The sequence below is a fragment of the Acipenser ruthenus genome, chromosome 27 (genome assembly GCF_902713425.1).
Source record: "Acipenser ruthenus chromosome 27, fAciRut3.2 maternal haplotype, whole genome shotgun sequence".
NCBI lineage: Eukaryota > Metazoa > Chordata > Actinopteri > Acipenseriformes > Acipenseridae > Acipenser > Acipenser ruthenus.
This window is the reverse complement of record NC_081215.1, coordinates 19,925,209-19,949,842: the sequence shown is the minus strand read 5'-3', so window position 1 is coordinate 19,949,842 and position 24,634 is coordinate 19,925,209. Positions and strand designations below refer to the sequence as shown.

General features: G+C 36.0%; 1 protein-coding gene and 1 long non-coding RNA gene across 14 annotated transcripts in view; both read right to left on the bottom strand.

Annotated features, from left to right (window-relative positions):
• LOC131701817 (uncharacterized) overlaps window positions 1-1,906 on the bottom strand; it is a 32,038-nt gene extending 30,132 nt beyond the window's left edge. The window contains exons 1-2 of the long non-coding RNA XR_009309033.1: window positions 1,276-1,906; window positions 9-78 (exon numbers count right to left, since the gene is read on the bottom strand). This is a non-coding gene — a long non-coding RNA (uncharacterized LOC131701817). The remainder of the gene's footprint in view (window positions 1-8; window positions 79-1,275) is intronic.
• A 577-nt stretch (window positions 1,907-2,483) lies between these two features.
• LOC117432189 (transcription factor SOX-6-like) overlaps window positions 2,484-24,634 on the bottom strand; it is a 182,245-nt gene continuing 160,094 nt past the window's right edge. For 11 of the 13 annotated variants that reach the window (XM_059001812.1, XM_059001818.1, XM_059001813.1 and 8 more), the window contains 4 exons: window positions 17,308-17,416; window positions 11,598-11,831; window positions 9,772-9,988; window positions 2,484-8,507 (listed from right to left, as the gene is read on the bottom strand). In XM_059001812.1, coding sequence (XP_058857795.1) covers window positions 8,210-8,507; window positions 9,772-9,988; window positions 11,598-11,831; window positions 17,308-17,416 — 858 coding nt within the window. In that variant the 3' untranslated portion in view covers window positions 2,484-8,209. The remainder of the gene's footprint in view (window positions 8,508-9,771; window positions 9,989-11,597; window positions 11,832-17,307; window positions 17,417-24,634) is intronic. The other 2 variants (XM_059001821.1, XM_059001822.1) reach the window with 1 other exon arrangement.

Sequence of the window (24,634 nt, the reverse complement as noted above, 5' to 3'; positions counted from 1 at the left end):
CTTCTTACCTGTGAAAATTAATCTGTGTGGGTCCATAAAATAGCCTTCGGTTTCCAGATTAGCATTCCACGTGTATACCTGAAAAGTAAAAATGATATTGATACCACTGCAGTTTAACTCTCCCATTAAACAACACACTACATTTGAAATCTACTGGCAAAAACACAGCTTCACAGTACACCATGACCATAATATATACAATTTCCTGCACAAATGCAAAATTATTTTGCAGCAAAAATATAGGATTCTTGCTGCAGAATAATGTTGCAGTTGTGACACGATGACAATATTATTTGCTAAACACGTGTAACAATGTACCAGCATATAACATCAAGTCAGTGGTGTAGTGCTACATTTAGAAGTAAGGGGTTGCTATTATCTCCCCTCCCCCTCCCCGCTATTTAACCCTACCACGCCCCCTGCAGTTCTTGTTTCCCCATACACTCAGGACCGCAGTTTATCACTAGTAGTTACGGTATTTGAAAGGGCTAACAAGTGTACCAATTGATTACAAATTCAGACAATCAGGTATTATTGTAAAGCAACTAGACTTATAGCTATTTATATTAAAAGATAAATAAATAAACAAATACTGTACATATTTTCACAACCAGTTTCTTACACTAATACATATAAACACCGTCATTATTATTATTAATCCTATCCGTAACACTCCCCCGTAAGGCCGCAGGCAACCTTTATTTGCTTGTTGTGATTGCGTTTTATCTTTTAAATAAATGTTTAGATATTTTATCTACATTATTTCTTATATATGGGTTTCAAAATAAAAACGGTTCCAATTATTACCGTACATCTAATTGTAAAACGCTGACACCTCAGCCCAGCGTTAATACAGGTTCCCTTCACCTCTCTACATTATTCACACCTGTTGTTCCAGATCAGGCACGTTATATTCAAATTTTTTTCATTGTTTATCTCAAGGGTTTCTTACGGCTATTGTATTCTTTGCTTATTTGTATGGGTTATACACATGTATATCTCCATATATTAATAGGAGCAAAATAGCTAAATATTCTACACGTAAAGTACAGAAGCGGTGCTCTCCCTGCCCAAGAGAAGTAGGGGGGCGTTGCTCCCCCTGACACTCAAGCACTACACCCCTGCATCAAGTAAGATTGTATGTTTTGTTTACAAACGTTACGTACCAAAAAGACCAAAAAAAAAAAAAAACGCATCTCTTAATTTTCTTTTCCTTTTTCATAGTCGGATAAAAGTTTTTCTTTCTTTTGTTTTTGTTTTAATGATTTCGCTTACCAGTACATGTCCGCTCATCCCAACGTTTTTGACTTGCATTTTAAACCTGCCTTCTTCAAAAACAACGCAAATCCACAGCTAAAGCGCACAGAATGATTGACGCACCTGACCCAGTTCGACATCAGGTGAAGTTTTTTGCGCAATTAATTCGAAGTTCAACGTTAGGAATTTGCAGCATTAAAACACATTTGGTTCCAAACACTGTACCAGTATTGCTGTTACTAGTATTGAATGTGTTTTGTAATATTTTAGGAAGCGTGTAGACAGTACCAAAAGAGTAAAAGATATTTATAGTTGGTTGAAGATTTAAATTGAAACGTGACCACTAATTAACTACCGGTACAGTATATACCACACTCACCTTAACTTTAATTGTCCCCCTGTTTATAAAGCAGAACAAATTAACAAACCCCGAGGGCATAGCAAATCAAGACAATGCTCCACACCATTTTTGTGCAGAAACAATTAAAGGTTAGTTGTCCTATTTTTTCAGAAAACCCGGACTTTGAGTCCATTGACAGTTGGCTGTTTATAAATTCTTGAAGCAGAGTAAAATTGGTTGATTTATACAAAATGCCGCCAACACATATGGAGAGGCAACTTTTGGGCATTCAATTACAGCATTTTATATACATAATCTAGATGTAGTCCATTCCAGTGTGACAACTTTTTTATCCTGCACTATACACAATAAATAGGCTACGCTACTGTCTGGTGATAGTTGTAAAACATATTGTTATATGTGAGAGAACCCCCGCTGTATATAACTTTGCCCAGATGTAATGAATATTGATTTTTTTTCTAAGGGTTATGAGCAAAAGATAAACAATCATTAGTGTTGGCCTTCTTCTGGCATATTTTCTTATAAGTATTTTCCAATGATTGTTATTTGGGAATTCAGGTCAGTAATAGGGCCAATCCATGTTGCCTCCAGGTCCATTTATCTATGTAATGCATCCATGTCATACATGTTGCAGAGGGTATTTTTGCAGGTATGAACAGTAGTATTTTGTGTGTTTTATTTATTTTAACTTTTTCTGGGTCACATTTGTATGTTTGCAATTAAAACAGTTACAGTGATGTTCAAACATTAGTCTGCATCTACTGGTGGTTCAATGGCAGACAAACTGAGTGCCTGAGACCCACCATCTTGTGTTAGACATTCTTCTGTGTACAGTAATGGAACAGAAACAACCAAATAACAGAAATATCTTAAAACAAAAATTCTCTTTAATTTGTAAGTGTCAACAGCAGTACAAAAGATGGAGTGATGGTGAAACTTTTTTTTAGGAAAAGGAGGACACTCTTGAGGTAAATGAGCTTAAAACAGGCAGTCACTCCCCAGGAGGGATCCCAAACCCCTGTCATGTTACAACAACTGATTAAATATATCTAAAGATGGTGTTACATTACAATATGCCAAAAATGCTTTGTGCAAAACAAAAAACAACCAAAAAATAAAACAGATCGAAAAGCTTTGTACACATACCCAAGGTGCCTATGCACACCAGGATGTGTCTCTTGGCTGGTGTATTACCATTGTTGTAATTTTAATGAATTAATTACTACCAAGACAGAGGAGACGAGACTCCTTAACGTACCACTGTAAAATGATTTAACCTTTAGTTAACCTCACGTCAATACTGCACATGAAAACCAATGAAAGGCTGGTTTACATCATGAAGCCAAGCAAAAAAAAAGATGTTTTTTTTTCCTCATGTTTTTTTCTTAGTTTTTTTTTTTTTTTTTTTTTTTTTTTTTTTTAACAATAATATCCTTAGCAAATAGCTGTCTTTTGCACTGTATAAAGAAGAGAGTGTGAAGACAAATGTGATGGCAACCTTAAGTTCAATTAAAAACTTTACACTGGACTGTACAAGATATTTTGATAAACTATTTACATTTTCAGACTTATAACATTTTTTCAAAGCAGCAACAGACACTATTTTTTCTATAAACGCCCAAACAATACCTGTCCCTGGCCAAGGTACCTGCACTGAACGATTTCTATGCAGAGAACTTGCAAGTAAGAGTTTGCTAGCAGGTGTCAAAATAGCAGCCCTAGCGCATTAAGAGTCACACCCACCAAGTTGCTATAGAAACAAACAAAAAAAGCAAAGTACCATAACAACAGTCTCGGTTGTCCCCAACAGCAAACTTTACACTTTACAGAACAGCAGCTAGCATGTCAGTCCAGCATGTCAGTGAATTGTGCTGATTAAATTAACATAGAGAACAGTCTCACAATGTACATCACAAACAAATTCCAATGTCAGAAAAAAAAAGAGTTACAGTAAGATACGTTATGCAGTACCAGCTTCTAAGCTTGTCTTTTAGTTAATAAACTTGCTTTTACATGGCAAAGACAATAATGAGTTAAGAAAAAAAAAAAAGTAAAAGTAAAAAGCGTACTAAATTTGTCACAAGCTGGACAGGTTAACTTATAGACTTTCCTTTCAAAAAGCGAAACACAAGGACAAAGGGAAGACAAACAATTCACACTAGCGGCTCTGCAATGTGCAGCATTCAAACTATTAAATATTTGCACGTTTCCCATACTCTAAGAGCACCAGGGCCCTCACTTGTGTTTCTCAACAAAATATCCATAAACAACCCATTCACCAGTTTTGTTTCCTTTGCTTGTAATTACAGGATTTAAAAATGCCACATTTTATACACAAGTTGGGTCTTTGTTTAAAATGTCTTTTTTCATTAAAAAGCAATAGTAAACATAAAGGTCTATTTTTAATGATCCAAACAGTGGAGGATCTTAATACTGGCACTCTAAAAATGTTTAGACCTGATTTTTCACATACCTCAATTGACCGTATTTTGATGTTATGTAGTCATTTTCAAAGGGGGGTATTAAATTGCCCTTTGGGTGAACAAACACCAGCGGGATTATTATGAGTTAGGAGATGTATTTAGATATGCCATTGTCTAGAGAAATAAAATAGAGCCCATAGACTGAATAAAAAAAAAAATAATACTATAACTGCATGTTCCTATAAACAATCATAAACACTGGCCATGGCAATGGCCGTCATCTTCAAACTTCTTGTATGATTTTCTTTTAATATAATATTTTGTACCTTGTACCAGTCATTTTCATTACATCTGGTAAGTTGTTATATACGGTTGGTGTCTTTCTTGGGGAAACCCACACTACGATACAGTACTATCACTGTTTCCAAACTAATTAAAACATGCTGGGAGACTCGGACAAACTCCACGCCAGTATTCCTGGCAAAATAACTACAATGTTATATTGTTATACATTAACATTAATAATATTAGATGTATTACATGATAAGCTAAAACCTAAATGTACTGAATTTGTAAAACACTGAAGGCACAGCGTTAAAAAAATATATAATAATGTGTTCTAGAACATCATTATAATAATGTGTTCTAGTTTGAACTTCACAGCTGTTTTCCAAAGGCCTTGTTTTTCTACACAGGCCTATTTCATGATTTGATCAAGAGAAATATGTTTTTGTAATCCTATACATACCTCAGTAATGCAGGTATTAGAAAGACATATATGATATTATATGGGTTGGTTGGATCCCTGAATGAATAACTCATTGAAATGCAAACAAGTGAGGTGCCTTGCTGTCTCAGCTGCAGGCCCAATACTGCTCTCATTCAGCATCTACAAGAGGTACAGTGACTTGTCAGCTTTTTGTTTTAACGTGGACCAACATACACTGATATAAACATAAAAACAGTAAAATACATAACTTATACTTCACTAAGTATTTATGAACAAAAATAGAAATCTATTTTCCTATGTTATATTTACAATTTAAAAAAAAAGAAAATGAGATGGTGAATTTAATAAAAACTTTGTTTTGAGCTCCAACTGGGGTTCAAATGATTTCATCTTCTTTTTTTTTTACTATTAATCTGATTGTCCTTTTATTTATTATTTTGCACTGACACTTATTTATTATTTTTTTTTAGAGCCAATGTTGGCTAATAAATAAAACAGAATGTCTATATGCACGCTATAGCTTCAAATACAATATACAATACAAATGTATGTGACCAATAAAAAGGGCTTTTGGAGTCTGGTGAGTCTCAGGTAGCCAATTACTATGTGAGCATGTGGCTGAGTCACATAACTTCAACACCTAAGCAGGGCTGGAGCTAAAACAAAGTGTCCATACATACAACGTATTTTGCATAAATAAACGAAATAACTAGACAGAAAAATGACTCAAATCTGGCAACTGTGAGACAAGCCCACGCGAGTCGAAACTGATGAATTTTGTTCATGTCGTTTTTTTCGTACAACAGCTTCACATTAGTCAGAAGTGATAAAAAATACCATTTATATCCAGTGCTTATAACACTTACGAAACAACGTCTCTGTGAGTTTATTTTTTCAATCAAGTTTCAGTCCCAAGAACAGTCCTTTGTTTTCCACCAGCCTGCAGAATATTATTTTGGCATGGTCATGTAGAAAAGAAAAAAACAAATCAAATAAAAAAATAAAACCTAAACCTAAAATGTTTGCCTGTGTGCAAAAAGATATAGTTAAAATACTCTTACACAGCTTCCGACATGGCGTTCTACACATACAATAAAAAACAAATAAAAAGAGGGGGAGCTTTGAGAACTGTTAAAAAGTTAAGACCTTAATAAATACTTTATATGCAAGAAACAGGGAAACTGAAATCTTAAGTCAAACCTACGTGTAATAATAATAATAATAATAATAATAATAATAATAATAATAATAATAATAATCCCAATGCAGATTTTCTTTTTTAAAAAAAAGCATTTGTACCAGTACCTTCTAAATTGCTTTAAGAAACAGAGTGATCAGCAGCCACATCCATGTAGATACACTATGTTTTAAAAAGCTTTAAAATAAATATCTAAAAGAAATAAGGAAATAAATAACTTAGAAAAGTTTTTGTTGGCCAACACTGACTTTGTAACTAATGCAATAAATTGGTTCAAGGGCATACCAAAAATAACAACTCATAAATGAATAATGCTGTTTTTGAGAGGCTACCTACTCGTCAGTCTTTTTAATAATCCCCACAGCTTGACACACTTGTTCCATCTGGTCTACAGCATCTTGTGGACCTTTGCACAGAGGTTTCGCAAGAGCTCTTGGAATCCATGATGAAGCGCACAATCAATGATGCTTCAGATTCCCTATTGATTTCCCCTCATAGGTACTCAATACAATTTGGAAACAGATGGCACCCTCTTGGGGGAAGGTCTGCCATGGGTAGGATGGGACGAATGGCCTTAAGGGTCACTGTACATGGGCAGAATGAAATGATGAACTCTGAAATCACAGTGTTACAGGTATGGGTCCTGTGATGTAATGTCTTTCAAGTAAGATTTCACAAAAGTCATGAAAAGTACCTTTTTAATTTCTGCTTTACACACAACTGATTGAAATAATTAAACCAAGTTTTGAACATCCATATACTGGTACGGTATATAGTTCTTGTTATTTGTGACATGCCGCTTGAATAATCTTATAAATCTTGATTACCTTCAAATGTCTTGAATACATTAACGTTTGCATTTGTCATCCCATTTTAACATGTGCCTTGTACAGTACAGTACCCCCCCCCCCAGTTCTGTACATACAATCTGACGTTTTAAGACTTATTTGTGATATTTACTTGGTCTAAACTTACTCTAAATAGGATTTAAGACTTTGTTTTATTACGTTATTTTTCAGTTGTGTAGATGAGGATGTTCTAACTTGTTCATGTACCTGATTTGTGGGTAACGTGTTAATGCTAGTCTCTGTAAGTCGCCTTGGATAAAGGCGTCTGCTAAATAAACAAATAATAATAATAATAATAATAATAATAATGCTTCAAAAACTGGAGTTTCCTGTGTTTTCAATTCCATAGATTGGAAGTTGTTGGCCCATTGACATTCTGGAATGAGTACAATCACTCTGATTAAGAGTAAACTCGGTAAGACTGAATGCAAGGGCTGAAGAAGGACCCAACTGACCCAACTGAGTGTGGTGCCATCTGTTTCCACTGACATGGATGCTCAGTAACTGGTGATCACTCCATTCTGCTTGCTTAAGAGTTTTGCGTTCCTGGCACATCAAGAGGCAAAAGCAATTGGGCACATGCCCTGTGGCAACCATTTCCAATACTTAACAACATCCGGTCTCCAAATTCCTGAGTACTTTACTATTATTTAGAAAGAAAAAGAAAGTTATTTATGCTGTTTCATTAAGATACCAAAAGATTGTCTAAGACTTTTGAAGCGCCTTACTTAAGACTTGTAAAATTTGTAAGTTTAAGATGTAAAGGTTTTGAAAAGTTTGGCACATTACAATATGGGAAACAAAACAAAAAAAAAAAGAAAAATTTGTGAGGGAGCATGATGTTTCCCTCTGTGCAGTTGTGCACACGTGTGGACTTCTGTGTTCTTTGTTTTACCTTAATATGATTTTTTTTTTTTTTTTTAATAATTCAGATTAAAAACACATTCACAAGCTGTTGGCTAGCACAGCATACCTGAGTGACAACATTATATATATATATATATATATATATATATATATATATATATATATATATATATAACCCCCATCAAAAACAGTAATGTAGGCCTTAAGAGAAGAAGGAAGTAAGACTGATCAAGCTATCGATTCATATTAAATGTTAGATTTCAAGTCCTGACATCTGAAGTTTTATAGGCAATAACCTAAAAGTGTAAAATGTCCATGAACAAAAAAAAACAAAACAAGAAAAAAGTAAGAACAATCAAACTGCTTCACACATTAAGAAACATTTAAGACCATTTGCTGATGAATCTGTGCGAGCCACACATGCATGCAGGCTCTTTAAGAACATATATTCAAAAACAAGTTTTTTGTTTTTTTTTCCTTTCTTTCTTTCTCACTCTTTTTCCTCTGTTAATTTGCAGCTGCTCCTCAGTTAGCACTGACAGCCTCGTGGGTTTCATTGTCACTGCTATAGTCTGATTTGGGCTCATCCTCATAGTCATACATATCCATCTCATCCTCTCCGTTCACTGCTCCGGTGCCCATCACGCCTCCGCTTGGCATCTTCATGCCGTAAGTGCTCTGGATGACGGGGATGGCGGGCTCGGGGCTGGCAGAGGTGCTGGAGCAATCTGTCATGTGAGGGGAGGGCGTGGTCGTTGCCATGGTGATAGCTCCCGGATACATAACACCTGCAGCTGTGCTGATTGGAATCTGAGGCTGTTGCCTGCGTGACAAAAACAATACATTTGAAACAGTGGCCCTAATAAACAGTATTGCTCTATTATTATTATTTTTGTTTTATTTCACAGTGACTTTTGGCTTATAAAGTCTTATCGTGCCAGTAATTACATTATCAACACGTTCCTCGTTTCTGTTCCCCAGAGAAAGTGTTTAGGGTACAAAAATGGGATCTTACAATACTATACTGCAACTACAAACAGAATGGTATTATGAGGGCAATGTTCTTAATTGACCACCCACAATACATTATAAAGTAAATATATATATATATATTTTTTACGCTAAAACCCGGAAGGCCTTGTTTAAATTAATACTTGTGTTTCATATGCTAGAACAATAATAAAAATAATCACAACGTCTAATTCCTTAGCTTGCAGGCTGCTACTGTCCTAATTTAATAAATTACAATAATTAATATTCACTTGGGATTAAAGCAGCGTCCTTTAAAGATGCATTCAAAACAGAATCACAATTACATCTTACAACCACTGAGCATTTTCTTTTTTTTCTTTTTTTTTTTTTTTAAATTATTTTTCTAACCGTCAGAATCGGAATCAGTTTTAATCATTTACACTGGAAATGTAATGAAAGAATAATAAATGTTTATGAAAACTGTTCATTTGTTTTTAAATTTAGTAAATCGACAATTATTTTATTATTTTCTCCCAATTTGGCATATACAATTATTTTTAGGGTCAGCTCCCCGCTACCACCCCTGCGCTGACTCGGGAGCGGCGAAGACAAACACACGCTGTCCTTTGAAGTGTGTGCCGTCAGCCGACCGCTTTTTTTCACACTGCAGACTCACCGTGCAGCCACCTCACAGCTACAGCGTCAGAGGACAACGCAGCTCTGGGCAGCTTACAGGCAAACCCACAGGCGCCTGGCCAGACTACAGGGGTCGCTAGTGCGCTGTTTACCCAGGACACCCTGGCCGACTTAAGCCGTAACTTTTTTACTTGGGTCAGATAAAAAAAAAAAAAAAGGTTTTCTAAAAAAAAATACAGTACCCTTGGAATAAATTGAAAATCTTAAAAACATATGCTATGATAAAAATAAGAGGAGAGACACTAGCATAAATACAGAACTGCAGTAGCCATACATTATGTTAAAATCTATTTCTGATATGGTTTTCTGAGTTCTACAAAATGTACAAACCAGTTCTTTTGGTGTGCTTCATTTGCAGTGTGCATCCTGTAGTAAAGGGTTATAACAGACGTATGTCCCTATTTAACAACAGCACCTACCCCACAGTGAAGAACTGCCTCATCTCCTGTCTCCGAGATCGCATCATCTGCTTGTACTCCCCAATCCTTAGTTTCTTCCCGTCAATGATGCAGGTGCGTTTCGGTCGGGGCTTGTATTTGTAATTGGGGTATTTTTCTAAGTGAATCTTGCTGAGTCGGGCCTGCTCCTCGTAAAAAGGCTGCTTTTCCTGGTTGGACATAGATTTCCAACGAGAACCTAAACAAGGAAACAGGATCGATCACAGGAAATTCTGCATCCCGGGATCTGTGTTTTACTAGATATTAAAAACATGTCATACATGTATATATCATGTGGCAATGTTCTTCTAGGGCTACACAAAGCTTCTATATAATATTAAATAAATAATATATATAAAATACCTGCTGGCTACATTTCAGCTGTTCTGTTTTTTTGTAAACAATTCAAAGCAAATCTGATAACTGAAGGGAACAGTCATGTCTGTGTGTCAATTTCTGCTCACCCTGACAAATATCAGTAAAAGGAATTGTTTATGTATGCATGTATGTATGTAAGTATATATGTATACATGTATATATATATAACTTTATAGTCACTGTTAAAAAAAAAACAAAAAACGGTAAGAAATAACACTATTTTCAGACACTTGGCTATTTATTGTAAATTGCTATAATTTGGACATCTGTGCTTCGCTAATAAAACAAATGATAAATATTGTGGAGTATACACAGGATGGGTGAAAGAATGCAGGTTTCTCCCTGTGTTTATAAAGGTTTATCTAAACACATACTTCTTAGGAGGGATGAGATACACTTCAAATTACATTTCTGCAACATAACAGACTATCACAGCTGTGTTTTATAATTAATACAAATGAAAGTTTATTGGTACAGTAATGCACTTCCTTTTTATTATATACTGAAACACTTTTTTTAAAAATCTTAGATTTGTATGTTATGAATGACTTGTAGTAGATGTGACCTATTGGCTTTAGTACTGAAAAAAGTGATCCATAGCAATGTTATTTTTCATACCAACAAATAATGCACCAGTGACAGGCAGTAAATCCTTCTCAATGAAACTGAAGTTTGACAAATATATTGGGCTCAACTGTACAAGTAAAAGAATACTGCAATGTGCAATATCTGAGATGGTATTATACAATCAATTGCAACATTTTCAGCAATGGTATTTATGAGAAATAACTATCTTATACCGTTTTAGAATTCTGTTAAAGCAATACATGTAGTTTGCATGTTTGTCTGAAAGTGATTGTCATGTATCACCTAGATCTGTTACAAACTAATGTCTTAGGTCTTGAACGAGCGCTTACATTTCTGTAGCAAGCCAGCCCTTCCATTTATTTATTTTACACAGTAGTTCACCTTTCATGAATGGTGTTCTATGTTTCTTGTTGTTATTAACAGTGTGCTTTTAAACACTATACATTTATCACGGATGCCAAAAGCCAAACAGCGCAGGTTTTATGCACAGCTGAAAGGCTATTCATACAAGCCGTGTGAGGTTGAGAAATGTAGAACACATAAGACTATAGAAAGTAATGTTGCATTCCTAGTTGTCTAAGATGTTATAATGTATTACTAGGGATGTCCAATGTGTTCCTTATCCTTTTAAATAATTGCTTAAGTTGATGTGGCAGTTTGTAAAATACATTTTTTATCTAATTATGGGACTGTTACTTTTCTTCAAATCTATTTTATTAATGTATTATTATTATTATTATTATTATTATTATTATTATTATTATTATTATTATTACTAGTAGTAGTAGTAGTAGTAATAGTAGTCGTAGTAGAAGTAGTAGTATTTCCAGTCTTCTTCTTACCTAGGATCTTGCTGATGTTGGAGTTGTGCATGTCAGGAAATGCTTGGAGAATCTTCCGGCGCTCGTCTTTTGCCCAAACCATGAATGCGTTCATTGGTCGTTTGATGTGGGGCTCGTTGTTGTTCCTTCCTCTGGCTTCCCTGTACACTCGTGCCTCAGTTGAGCTGGCGCCTCCTGTTGGCCAACAATAATACTGTTGTAGTTTACCTGCAGAGCCATTCACTGCTTTACTTCCTGGAAACACCAGAGCAGCAAGAAAAGAGAGCAATGCAATCCATTAATTGCCAGGTTTCAGTAGAAGGGAGTTACCTACTGTAGTTTAGCCTAATCCACACAATCAAGTTAACAATATCTCCCTAAGCATACTACATATTACCGTTTAGGCATTATGACAATAATAAAACAAGGTAGCAGTGATATGTGTCTATTGTACAATGGGTTTATAAGGTCCTCATCAGTAAAATCCCAGCTATTCTCTACGAGGTTGTCACTATTTATCATGGAACTCGTGAAGACACTAGAATAAGTAATTTGACTGCACTTCAGTCCCGCTCATTAAACTGGTTTCTAAGTCGATGACACCAGGGATTAATGTGCTTGTCTGTGACATCGGGAGGTCTGTGTTCAGATCTGGACTGGGTCAGTGAACAGAGGTGGTCTCAACAGTAGTCACATGACAGATCAAATACACAATTGGCACTGGCCACCTTTGCGGACAGAGAGAAGCAAAAGAAAGATTGAGTCCATCACATTGGCACTGACTGTGCTGTTTTTGCTCTGCGGATAGATACACAGGTAAGAATCAGTCCCCTGTGATGCCAATCCAGCAATTTTCATGAGCATCGTCCAAAAGAAGAAAAGGAAACAACATATTTCTTCTCTGGTAATATTCTAGTTGCCATCTGTCCAGCAGAAGGCTCTAGTTTCTTGATTATACTAGAGAATGTAAATGACAAAGTGACCCCAAATCCATTTTCACCATTTCATGTTTTTAGTCATACCAACACATTTATGACCCGAAAAAGTTTAAAAAAAAAAAAAAAAAAAAAAAAAAAAACTGGAAAGCCTGCTCAATTTGCTTATTCACACATGAGCAACAAGGCAACAGAATCTTTAGTCATTTTACACCAGTAAGAAAGGATTATTTAGCAGGGCTGCCAACTGGATAGACAGCAACTGTAATTCAGGAATGTTTGTAACATCCTTGTACTTTAATTTCATCACCTTTTCAGCTTATTTTCTCATCCTAGTTAAAATGCACGAAAGAGATTGGATTGGACTATTTAGATTGAAGAGGAATGCTTAGTCACTTCAATGGATAGAAATGTCTGCTAGTCTCTCTTTTCTTTTTCTCGCTGCAATTGCAATAAATCTCCGTCAACCCTCATAATAAAAAATGAAGCTATCTTCAATTATAATGTGGTTTAAATGACCGTTTCTCAAAAACCAGTAACGATGGCCATATGCACTACTGACAACTTGTTCTGTAAAAAAAAAAAAAAAAAAATCCACAACGGCCACTAGAAATGTTTTTATTCCAAAGCTCTAGCTTTAAGCTGAAAGGATGCACAGATAATACACTGCCTCACTGCCACCATCCCTACAGTACATTAATTACATTTAGCACGCACTAACCGTACAGGATGAATTGATTTCACTTTGTATGGTTTTGACAGCCATGTTTATTGTGCAATGAAATGTAGTGTAGCGTTGGGCTGACGGTATCCATCAACACAGGGCAATCTGCTGACTGCTGGGCCAGATGAAGGCATCCATTACCCTGGCAGCAGGACACTCGTTCATACACGACAGTCACTGTCTGCTCCTGAGGATCGCTGCACTAATTTATGATGCCCCCAGTGCCATTACTTTGCAACTGACACTGATTCAGCAATTTATATACTGGAATGCATACATATTAGAGGAGGTGGGTTAGTGACAAAGAAAAAGAAAAACACAGCTTTCGAGGCTAGAAACTAGTCAAACAAGCCTCAGACTAGGCGATTAAGTTCTGGTGCTAATAAAATAATTTCTGTATTTACATGCAGACTTATTTGTCTATGCAAGCCATACTGTATATGTTTTTGCTATCTAAAATCTAATTGTGATCAGGGTATTTAAAAGCCAAAACTTCTACTGCTTGTTATTATTCGCAAACTTCCTACTGTACCTTTAGGAAAGACACCAAGGAAAGCATTCTCAAGTTTCATCGTACTCTGCACATATGCTCCACAGTAGTGGTCCGGTTCCTGTTTACAAAGGAGGGGTGGTCCATGTTTTATTTCCCCTGATGGGAGGAAGTCTAGTTTAAACAAAACAGCCCTATAAGCTTGGTGATGAAGCCTGCTTACAGGAGGTTACTTGATATCCCAAACACAGAATTTACAAAAATCTCTGTTTATCTTCTACTGTAAAGCAGTGTTCATACATTTGCAAATTAGCATTAATTGAAGTTTGGCTGATAGACATTTTTAGGAAACAACTTGTTAGGTTTCTGATAGTGTAAATAAATACAGATGGGTTAGCGACTTCTACGTCCCCAAGCCCTTGAAGGGGGGGTTAATAGGATGGATTTTGATTTATGAGATATGCTTTACCGAGTGACAGAATGCGTGAATCTTCATGCATTTTTCTTTAAGGTAGATCTGAGCTGAATCATCTGCATAAATTACACTCACAATTGCCTGGAGAAAGTTGTGCAGCACCTACAGTAATCGCACCTGCCTATAGCAGGCCCACACTTGACAGGGCTGAAGACAGAGCCAAAATCTGAGCTCTACCACGTGATCTCACAGAGCTTTTGTGGAAAGGCAATGGGTTGTCACAAAGGAATCTGCTAAGCAAAAACAGCTCCTGCAAACAGCAAACAATCACGCCTCTGCTTGCCTTCAAGCTACTGGGACAGGCCCAGGGTCTTTTGTCTTAAAAATAAAATAAAGACTTCTTATAAGTTCCGTACTAGGCACTTAACTTAAAACTGAATGCATGCTGACAAAAATGAAACAAAGGTTAAACACAGTGATTCAAGTTACCACTATTATTTTGGCAATTGCAGCGTTACAAATTACAATCAATTTATAACCTACTTTAACATCAAATGCTTTTTTCTTTGTTTTCTTGTTTTGAATATTGCAGAGTATAGATGTCATGCATGCTACCGCTTGTCTAATATTTTTTACCTTGCATACACCCTGGTTACAGAAATCTGACAGGTTGGATTCCTTTTCAGCCTCAATGAATTTATATTTATACTGTATACATATCACAGGATTTTACAGTATCACCTGACCTGTATAATAAACTCCTGGCCCTAACTACCTGATACCTAAAAGGACTACGGGGGATGGATTTAAAAGAAGAAAAAAAAAACATTTGAGGTTGAAAATCGCTTTATCGTTTTGATAAGGATAAATGAGTCTAAAAGTGTTCTTATTCCAGATGCAAACTTTGTGGCCAGTGCAGTAATTCCCAGTGGCCGGTGCTGAGGACAACTTCTAATTCAATAATTCAGCAACTGCACTACAAAAAAAACACATTTGTATGGGTCTGTCCATATGGAGTCAATTGACCATTAATGGCTAATCAATCCTCCCCTTTTTTAGTTCCACTGATATTGTCACAAACCACGTTAAGTTCGCCCATTTCCTGCTTAGGATCTCTCAACGTGTCTTTTGTTCTTTCAAGGCTGGCCTGGTGGAGGCAGCTTAAACAAGCACACGACCCAAGTGGTGCACAAGTTACAAACTGCCATATGTGAATGAACAAAGGGCCCATACTAAAGCATTTTGCGGTATTTGTTAATGTTTTTCATCTGAGCTTAAAAAGACCTAATGACTTTGCGGTGAGCTGATGCATGTGGCTTGCGGCTTTGCAAAATGAAGGAAATTCTATCGCGTTCCATACCAGCTTCTATTTTCCAATGTCCCTTGTTAGAACTTTGGCAGCTGTTAATTTGGTTGCTGCGTGAATTACAAATATTGGTTTAAGCAACTTAAAGCTTTCTGACAGTTACAGCATCTACAGAGCTGTTCTTTTACTGAAAAACAGACTATTTATACTTGAAAATGCAGTGTTACTTTTCTGCGTGCTGTCAGAGTAGGGTGCTATACAACTAAAGTAATAGGCCTATAGCTCAAAGAATGATAACCTATTTGTTTTTTTTGTTTTTTTGTGGATGGTTCTGCAGTTTTTCACTTTGTAGTAGAAGACTTGGTTTCCTTTTGTTTGTCTTATTTTTTTATTACTAATTTATTTTAGTTCTACATGGTATAGAAAGATCTTGAGATGTGTTACAAATGCCAAATTTACTTCACAGGAATTCAATGGGTAATATTTTAGTGCATGAGTAATTCTTTTTTAATTCTCTCCACTTATTGTAAAGTATAAATGTAATTATACACTCTGAAACTTTAAAAGTAGATGTTACGTTTGCACGTCATTGGAGATCCCACTTCTGATCAGCAGCCAACTGGGAGTTCGATGGAGAACAATCTGGCATAACTTCCCTGACTTCCTCTCTCTGAAAACGGGAAACCTATTAACCCTTTCCCTAAAGAAGGTGACCTAATGTTATGGGTGTGTGTAAGTGAGATCCTGACACTCTGAACCTTTTGATTCAAAGATGGGATTAAAATGAACAAAGTTGCTGAGACTGCACTGCACTGCATTCATATAAATCAAATGTACCGGTACTTGGGCTGCCAGCAACTTTGGCAGGCTAGTAAGTTTCCTTAGTTTCTATATATTTCAGTCTTCAAAAGGAAACACTTTCATCCTGGTCTGCATGCTGAAAATGGAATTGTCTCCAAGAATATTTCATATTTGACAAAACCACATTCTGTTGTTTCTAATAAAGGTTTTAAAAGTACTTAGGTCCTTTTACAAACTGAATAACATATATGGGTAAACAGTTTAGAAATGTAAAACCCAGGTGTGGAGTTTATCTAATTATGAAAGGGAAGTCATATATTCTTGAAAGAGAAACAGGAATATAAACAGTGAAAGTTTGCATTCTTTTGAGAAATATTTACTTCTTTGTCTTTATACAACCTCAACCATTTACCGGGCCTGATCTTTTTTTTCCTCTCAGAAGTGCCATGGAAACTGTTGCAAATATTTATGTATGACAAATATTGGCGCACAGAGGCGTCCTTCTCCTCTGTTTACGTATCATGGCCACAAAGGGAGATGACGCTTTGTCATGCAAGCGCTACCAGAGTTTACACCTCCTCGCTGGGGGATCTTAAACAACTTACATCACACTCAAGGACCAGACTGGACAATCGCAAGCTTTGTTCTGAATCTAAACTCTTTTATTCACTTACCTGTGAAAAATGAAAGTGTGACCCGTTTTTTTAAACAAAACTACAAAAGCATCAGTGAGCATACGTTTTAACCCAAAGGGTGTTTTTCTTTTCTAAAACCATGACCTACATTTTATACCCTGTGACTGCTCGGGGCCTGGCCTTGTTTTGAAAATGAGTCTGTTCCGCTATTCATGTGTCAAGTCTCAAGTTAGGAGGCTCTTGCTTTTTCATTATCCCATGGTCAATACCTCAGCTGTACTGGTAAGTTGACCTCCTTATTTCTACAATCCCCATCAGATCCTCTATGATTTCAGAGGACCGCCCCACTGCTGCTCACTTTATAAACAGCAGTAGATTTTATGTTGGAGCACTGATTCAGAAGAAGCAGTGTCAGGTTAACTCACCATCTACATCCTCAGGCCTCGTTAGGTCAATGACTCTGGGACCCATCTTCCTATCCTCGCCAAGTTTCCCTGACAACTGATGACCAAGGTTCTCGAACTGTGCCCTCTCCTAAAAGCGAAGGAGAGAAGTCTAGTTAACCTTATTGTGAAAGCAAGGAGTTGAGAATCATGTTAGGCACCCGGTGTGCACCAGTGAATCAAAGGTGATGAAGCTGAACAAAAGTAACTTGAACAGAATACCGAGGACTGTACGTTACTCAGTAAACCATTTTGTATCCTAACTGGTAAAACCAAGGCATGCATTTACTGAGCAGGATAGCATTATTTTCTCCCTTGTTTAAAGGAGAAATTGTTGACTGTCCATACACACTAACTTTGATTAGAATCCAGGGCCTCGTTCAATCCTCATGAATGCCTATATCTGAAAACAGAAATGAAAAAACATCCCCATTGAGTATCATTATTTCCACTTTCATATGCACCAGTTCAACTATCCTATTTGTTGTCACCATTGGTTAAGTGCCAAAAAAAATAACCATAAAGGTTAGGACTAGAAGAGTTTTGCTTTATTTTAAATGGTTTAATGGTTTAGCACACAGATTTATTTTCATTATATGGATTAGTGACATGGTGACTGAAGAATCCACAATCCTCATCACAGATGAACGTGCATGTCTGTAAAGCTTGTGGGGTACATCCATATTTTTACATCAAGGTGTTGAAGAACCACAACATGTTATAGCGATGCCATTTGTGCAGAGCAGAAGAGACATTAAAACGATGAATCACTACTGCTGGTGTATGAAGGTTTGCAAATACCTCCCAGTGTTGGCAAGTTTTACCCACTCACTATAGCAGGCCCCATAGTGTGTCTAAATGCATGTTTGTGAATAACACACACTTGGTATTAACTTATAATACAATTTAAATGGCTGCAATCTGACTAGGAGACATGTTAACTCAACATTAGGGGCATTATGTGCACATTTAATGAGTAGGTTTGAAAAACATGATACCCCCCCCCCCCCTCTAAACAATGTATGGGTTTGATGTTCAAAAATGAGAGCAGATTTGAAAAAGGGACACAAAGGCAGTATTGACTGCTATAGTACTGAGAAAGAGTAGACTGATGTCAAAATGTAAGTGTGAAATACATACAGCAGGTTCTTCATACATCTCCGCAGATTCTGATACTCTTATATATGCAGACCTTATCAATGTGTATTTACAGATGCCTAAACTATAGCCCTGTTGCTGTGCTCCAACACAAAAAATAACCTTAATTGTGCAGTGAAAGGCACAGCTTTGGTGATTATGTATTATGTGTGTCTAAAAGGTAAGGAAGTAAAATGTCATCCTAAATAATACCACTGAGGAACACAAGAGCTCTTAAAGAATTGGGATAAATCTGGCCTTCCAAAAGAATCCATGACGGTGCTGGGTTAACAGCAATGTGCTATGATTTTCTTGTAATCTTACTAGTACATACTCTGTATAACTGGCTCAAAGCTCAGTGGTGATCATTTATTCAGTGCTCATGCTTTAAAGAACACACCGTGTTTTCCCTTTTGTCATGTTGTTTTATACTCAGATTAAACTTGGCATCATGTTGTACTTGACATACAATGAAACCCTGTCATTCACTGTTCTGCGACAATATTAAATGTCATGTCTGTGTACATTTACAGAATAAAATAACAGCTTTCAGTGCTCTGAATAGTTGCTGCACATTACACTTAATGTATTATGCAGAAGAAGAGTGCTGACTGCTGTTCGGCCTATTGTTAAATGACCTAGTTCTGTAGTGAATGTACAGGGCTTTCGCAAAGTGCTGTCTTCTTCTGTATGATACCAATAATCTACCCCCCTTGGTTTCTTCTGAAAGACATGTAACTTTAATCCCATAGAACAAGCATGTGTTTTACTCTGGGGGTGAGATTTTACTCTCTTGCCAAAGGTGTGTTTTTTCAGGGAATATTGGTGGAATCCATGTATGTCAGAGAAAAAAAAAATCCTTTTAACAAGATACTTCTTCCAGTATAACTAAAATGGGGGTAATTATTTCTACTGTTATTGCATTATTGATATTTGTTTATAGGTACACAAACTGTCTTAAAATTCATATTATAAAAAATGCATTCACACACACTGCAGGCACACCGGGGCCTATTCAATTAATCTAAATAGTGACAGATCTAAATGCCTCTGTGGTTTAAAACATTACCATAGGCACATGCACTGTTAGACATGGACTGTTTTTTTTTGTTTTTTTTGGTAATCTAAACCAGAGGCCAGATTTGCTAGATTATCCATATTAGCATCATACTGGATACATCTTTAGCATTTACAGGGTGTTAGATTATGGTACAAACCAGGAAAAAAAAATCCTTAACTTTTATATTAAAAAAAAAATAAAAAAAAGTGAAATAATTGTATTAATTCATTATATCTTAACAAAGGAAGTAGGTAAAAAAGTACAGAAATGTATGATCAGCTCAATCAACTATGAGACGAACTAATTCTTTATGGTCAGACAGTTTGACTGGATTTACAATTAAGTACCACATGCTTATGGCTTTTCATTAAAAGATGTAACATGGACCATTTGGATGTGTTTTGCTTGTTTAAGTGTTTTCTAATTATGATGTATAAGGCAAGCTTTGCACATTGGATGAAGCTGTGAAAAAAAGAGATGGAGTGTCCCACATTGTAGTGTGGGCTGCTAAATGTTAAATGTTCTATTCCAGGCTATTCCTCATACGCTCATATTATCAGAGTTAATGAAAGAGCAGCATGGCTGATGAAAAATAGACCGATAGATGATTATCTTGGCTTCCTCTCTGTCACAGAGCAGCCCTTTGGACACTTTCAATGAAAAACAAAAGTGTAATACATTAACATGTCATTTGCAAGGCTAATCAATCTCAGTCCTTTTTTTTTTTTTTTTTTTTTTATAAATTCATGTTATTATTAAACATCATATTTCGGTGAAAGGAAACTTAACACGGGCATTCAATCACTGTGATTCCTTTGCAAGAAATTCGGCATCACAGCTTATTTCTTCCACATAACATATTAAACATCAAGAGGACATACTGTATTGAGATCAGCCAACTATGAAAGGTTTTTCTTTTTACACAGGCCTAATGGTTAAGTGGACCTTATTATTATGTTTCTAAGAACCACTTCTCATCTTTGTTAGCTCTATATACACATACTTATTGGCACTGTTTATTAATTTGGGTATTACCCCTAAGTAGAATGCAATAAGTAAATGTTATATCACTGGAGGCACAACATCAAGGTTCTTGGTCCACAGCCTGGGTTATTTCTGTTTGTGAATCCAATCGAGCACGGCTGCATTGAGTTGAAGAGGATGGCGAAACGAAAGACAGTTGTCAGGTATTGAGCAGCTGAAACTGATCTGATCTGAGAAGAGTAACAGACTAAAAGCATGTACTTGCTATGACGTCTAGAAGTTGTGAAAGAGTCAAAAAAGATCATACCAAATTGTAATAAAGATTGTGTCTCAGCAAATGAGATCTCAGCACTTGGGAATAAGACTTTTCCTTACGAAATGAATTTATGCTAATTTAAAAAATATGTATTGTAATATGACAGTAGATTCAAAAAATTGAATTACCAATTATCTGAAACCACAGGTTATCAATACTTCTGACACCATTGTATAGTCTACTAATTACTATTGTATTTTACAAGTTTTATGTAAAAGATAATGTATTTATTTATTTATTTATAAGCTATCTATTCGTCTTGAAAATTAAGAACAAGCGTTTTGTATTTTTAATGTCTGACATGTTGAATAAATCTCAAGAGACTGTTAAAGGATGCTAATGAATTTGAAAATAAACTTCATTCCTTGTTTTCTGTAGTGCTAGTGCACAATGAATTTACATAACATTTTATACACTTCATTTTATAAACTTATTGGTTATAACCTTTATAATTTATAACTGAACATTAGAATTATACTTAAAATTATGGATGTTATTTATATGCATAACATAACATTTTTGGGAGGCCTAAATATATTCAGTGGACTAATATTACTTTACAGCCGCTGCATCAAGAGCTGTGATAAATTAATGGCATTTTTATTATTTTATGGTGTCATTAAATTTTTACTGATCACTCCACCATAGAAGAGCAATAAAGGACAGAATGCAAACTGGGACACTGGTATCAGGAGACTAAGGATGCTCAGAACTGTTTTTAGTAAATAGCTTGCTATAAATGATATTTATAATGTACATTAAAATGATAAAAAAGGTCTGGCTTTTTGTTAACCACTGCAGCATTACAGTAACGCTCCCTTTAGTTAAATACAGCAAGGCAGCACTTAACCATATGCAACAGAATGGCTGTTCAAGTCCCACACCAGAAAGACAATATGCGAGATGTAACATTATACTGGGTACTCCTCCCATCCAGAATACCACTTCTGATTAGCAAGTGCCCATTCCTCAAATGAGTTCCACATGCAAGCTTGTGTCCTACATCTAAAAATACAGAAATACACAAAACACTGAAGTGGAAAACGAAACCCACAATAATCGCTCTGCGACGTGATGAACTTTTTTTGTTTGTTTTCAATTTGGTTACGAATACATTTTGTTCGTCTAAGCATGGTTGCACAGTGAAGTAATACCATTTAAGCCAATGGCAGTCCTTAGTGGAACTTATTACCTTTTTATCTGGAGCCAAAAAGAGCCAATGTCAGGGCTTTAATGAGGGCTTTAATCACACAAGCCACAGAACATGTGCCGGAGAACTGCTGTACAGCCCACAGGACATACTGTATTGTGGGTACCACGATAGAAATGACTTTAGTTTCTATATTATATATTTGTATTGAGCTTCCACAGATGCTGAACATTTGAAATGCTCAAATGTTCAGCGTCAAATATTTATAGCAACTTATAGTCAATAGAAATAAAAAAAATACAAAAATAAACAGAAGACTGCCCTGCTGCGAGAGATTGCAGCTCACTAACAGGCAGATAACATTATATAGCAGGGAAGAATATAGTATGGTTGGTACCTTGTGTCACACGCATGTCTATAATGTATAATTGTAGGTCATCATATAAACCAAATACTCTGGCTCAATGCTTCTCAATGGCTTGATGATGTGCACCAAGGGTTGTATTTTTTTCACAAGCCTTCCTTGGCTTCTGTATTTTTTTTTTTTTTTTTTTGCAATAACAAACATATAATAATGACTATGCACCTCACCATAAAGTGTTATTTCTCTCTTCATCTGTTTTTAATCTTGTTTTAACCAATTGCAATGTTATTTATAATTCTGCGACTACCCGGTAGTTAGAGTTATGAAGCGTTCAGACTTAAGCACATCCAGTTGTGTGGTAAGCCAACTGGTACTTTCAAGCGGTTTCCATTGCTTTATTCAGAAACTGATATACAGCACAAAGTCAATGTCGATGGCAATAGCAAACAAGTTTTTAACCCTTCCCTCTGCTATTTTCATGTTTAAATTAAATGATGTACTTCAAATCAGACTCTGAACATAATGTACAGCAGAACTCTTTTTATTTGTTTTGATTCCAAAACAATTCCAAACATCTTACTTTAATTAAATTACCAGACCGATTGTAAATATGAGGTATACCAGTCCTGGGCAATGTGCCAATATAGTAGCCCAGATAAATCTTTTTTTTTTGTTTGTGTGTGTGTTTTATAGTGCTGTTATGATACGGTATAAAATGGGGAAACAACATATGACAAAACAAAAATATATTGAAAACCTATTTCAAATGTTAACCCTAATCTCTAATTCCTTTAATACAATAATTTTGTTATTCCAGTTTTTCAGGTATTATCAAATGTATGATTATTTTATTTTAAGTCGCAGTAGGTTTCAAGAATAAAATTACAAATGGTCTTGATTGTTACTGTTGTTTTTTTTAAATCCAAAAGGAAAATATATCCTCTCTCATATAACACAATCCAGCCATTGACAATATGAAAATCTTAGCTTCAGATCAGTTACAGATGACTTCCACAATACAGAAGCCACTATTGCAACTTTTATAGGCCTTGGTTAATTTGAATAAAAAAAGTGCCAGTATTTTCACTGAAATTCAAGCTGGAAAATGTGATGCAAAGCAATCGCCACAGTTATTCAGTAAATCACAATTTACCGCTGCAATGGTGGAAAATCATGAGTTTGCATGGCCAATAAATGTTTGTGAACCTGGTTCCAAGTCTATAGGAAAGCAGAGAACGCTGTGGCATGGATTCAGACACTGTCTATGACACACACACGAGGCTATTTTTAATTTTTTGGCAGGCATGAACAAATGGAGACAGCATAAATACTCAACAATGCAACTTTATGGCCATGAATTGTGTCTGAGAGCAGAATATAATCAAATTTGGATGGCCAAGTTAAGTACATGCCAGGACTTACACTGCGGCCAAAAAGCCTAGGTTGGCAATTTTCGAGACATCGGCAGAAAAAGAGCAGAAAATTGCTTCCAGTGCTGCACACCAGACGAGATTATAGTCAGACTCTTGTGAGGGCTGGCTTGAATGAGGGCTTCGATAGGCTACAGAGCCAGCGTGCATTTCCTCTGCTTTAGAAGGTTAGGAGTTTACATGTCAGTGATGCAAGCCGACAAAGGATCTAGATGATCCACGGCTAAGTTTCTCTTATGCAATAATTCCTGAAGCAAAAAAGATAAATGATCTGGCAGTCAATGCCCAGTGCAGAGGGTATTATTAATGTTATGAATCAGACAACTGTTTTGTGCATGAAGCCATTTTTGTGTGCATTTGTTTTGCATTGGATTATCTATTTTATTTAATAAGAATAGGTAAGCAGTGTGGCTCTGTAGTTAATCCACACTTCCTGATGAAGGACTGTAAATGCCAAATGCTTTAGTATGGATGAGAATAAAAATCTTGATTGTGTAGTACAGTAGCGTGCTTAGTTTATTTTTGTGATCTAATCCTATTTATACCACAAACATAGCCGTACGGTATATGAGTTAATCCAATTATACCTCTAGATCCACATGCCAGTTAAGGAGGACACACTACTGAGGGGGTTTACAGTACACCACCACTGCGAAGCTTATTTTGTTAAATTACTCACAAGGCCTTAACTTCTAGAGTCAAGAGATGTGGATAAAAGTTGATGCAGGACTCTTTTATTCAGTGTTCGCATTTCCATTGTGCTTCTGTGCTACACTTTGTATTAAAAGATGCATTGATCCATCTATAAGCAGCACTTAGCCCCACTCTCAGGCATGGTCATTACGCCTGAATAAATCAATATTTAATA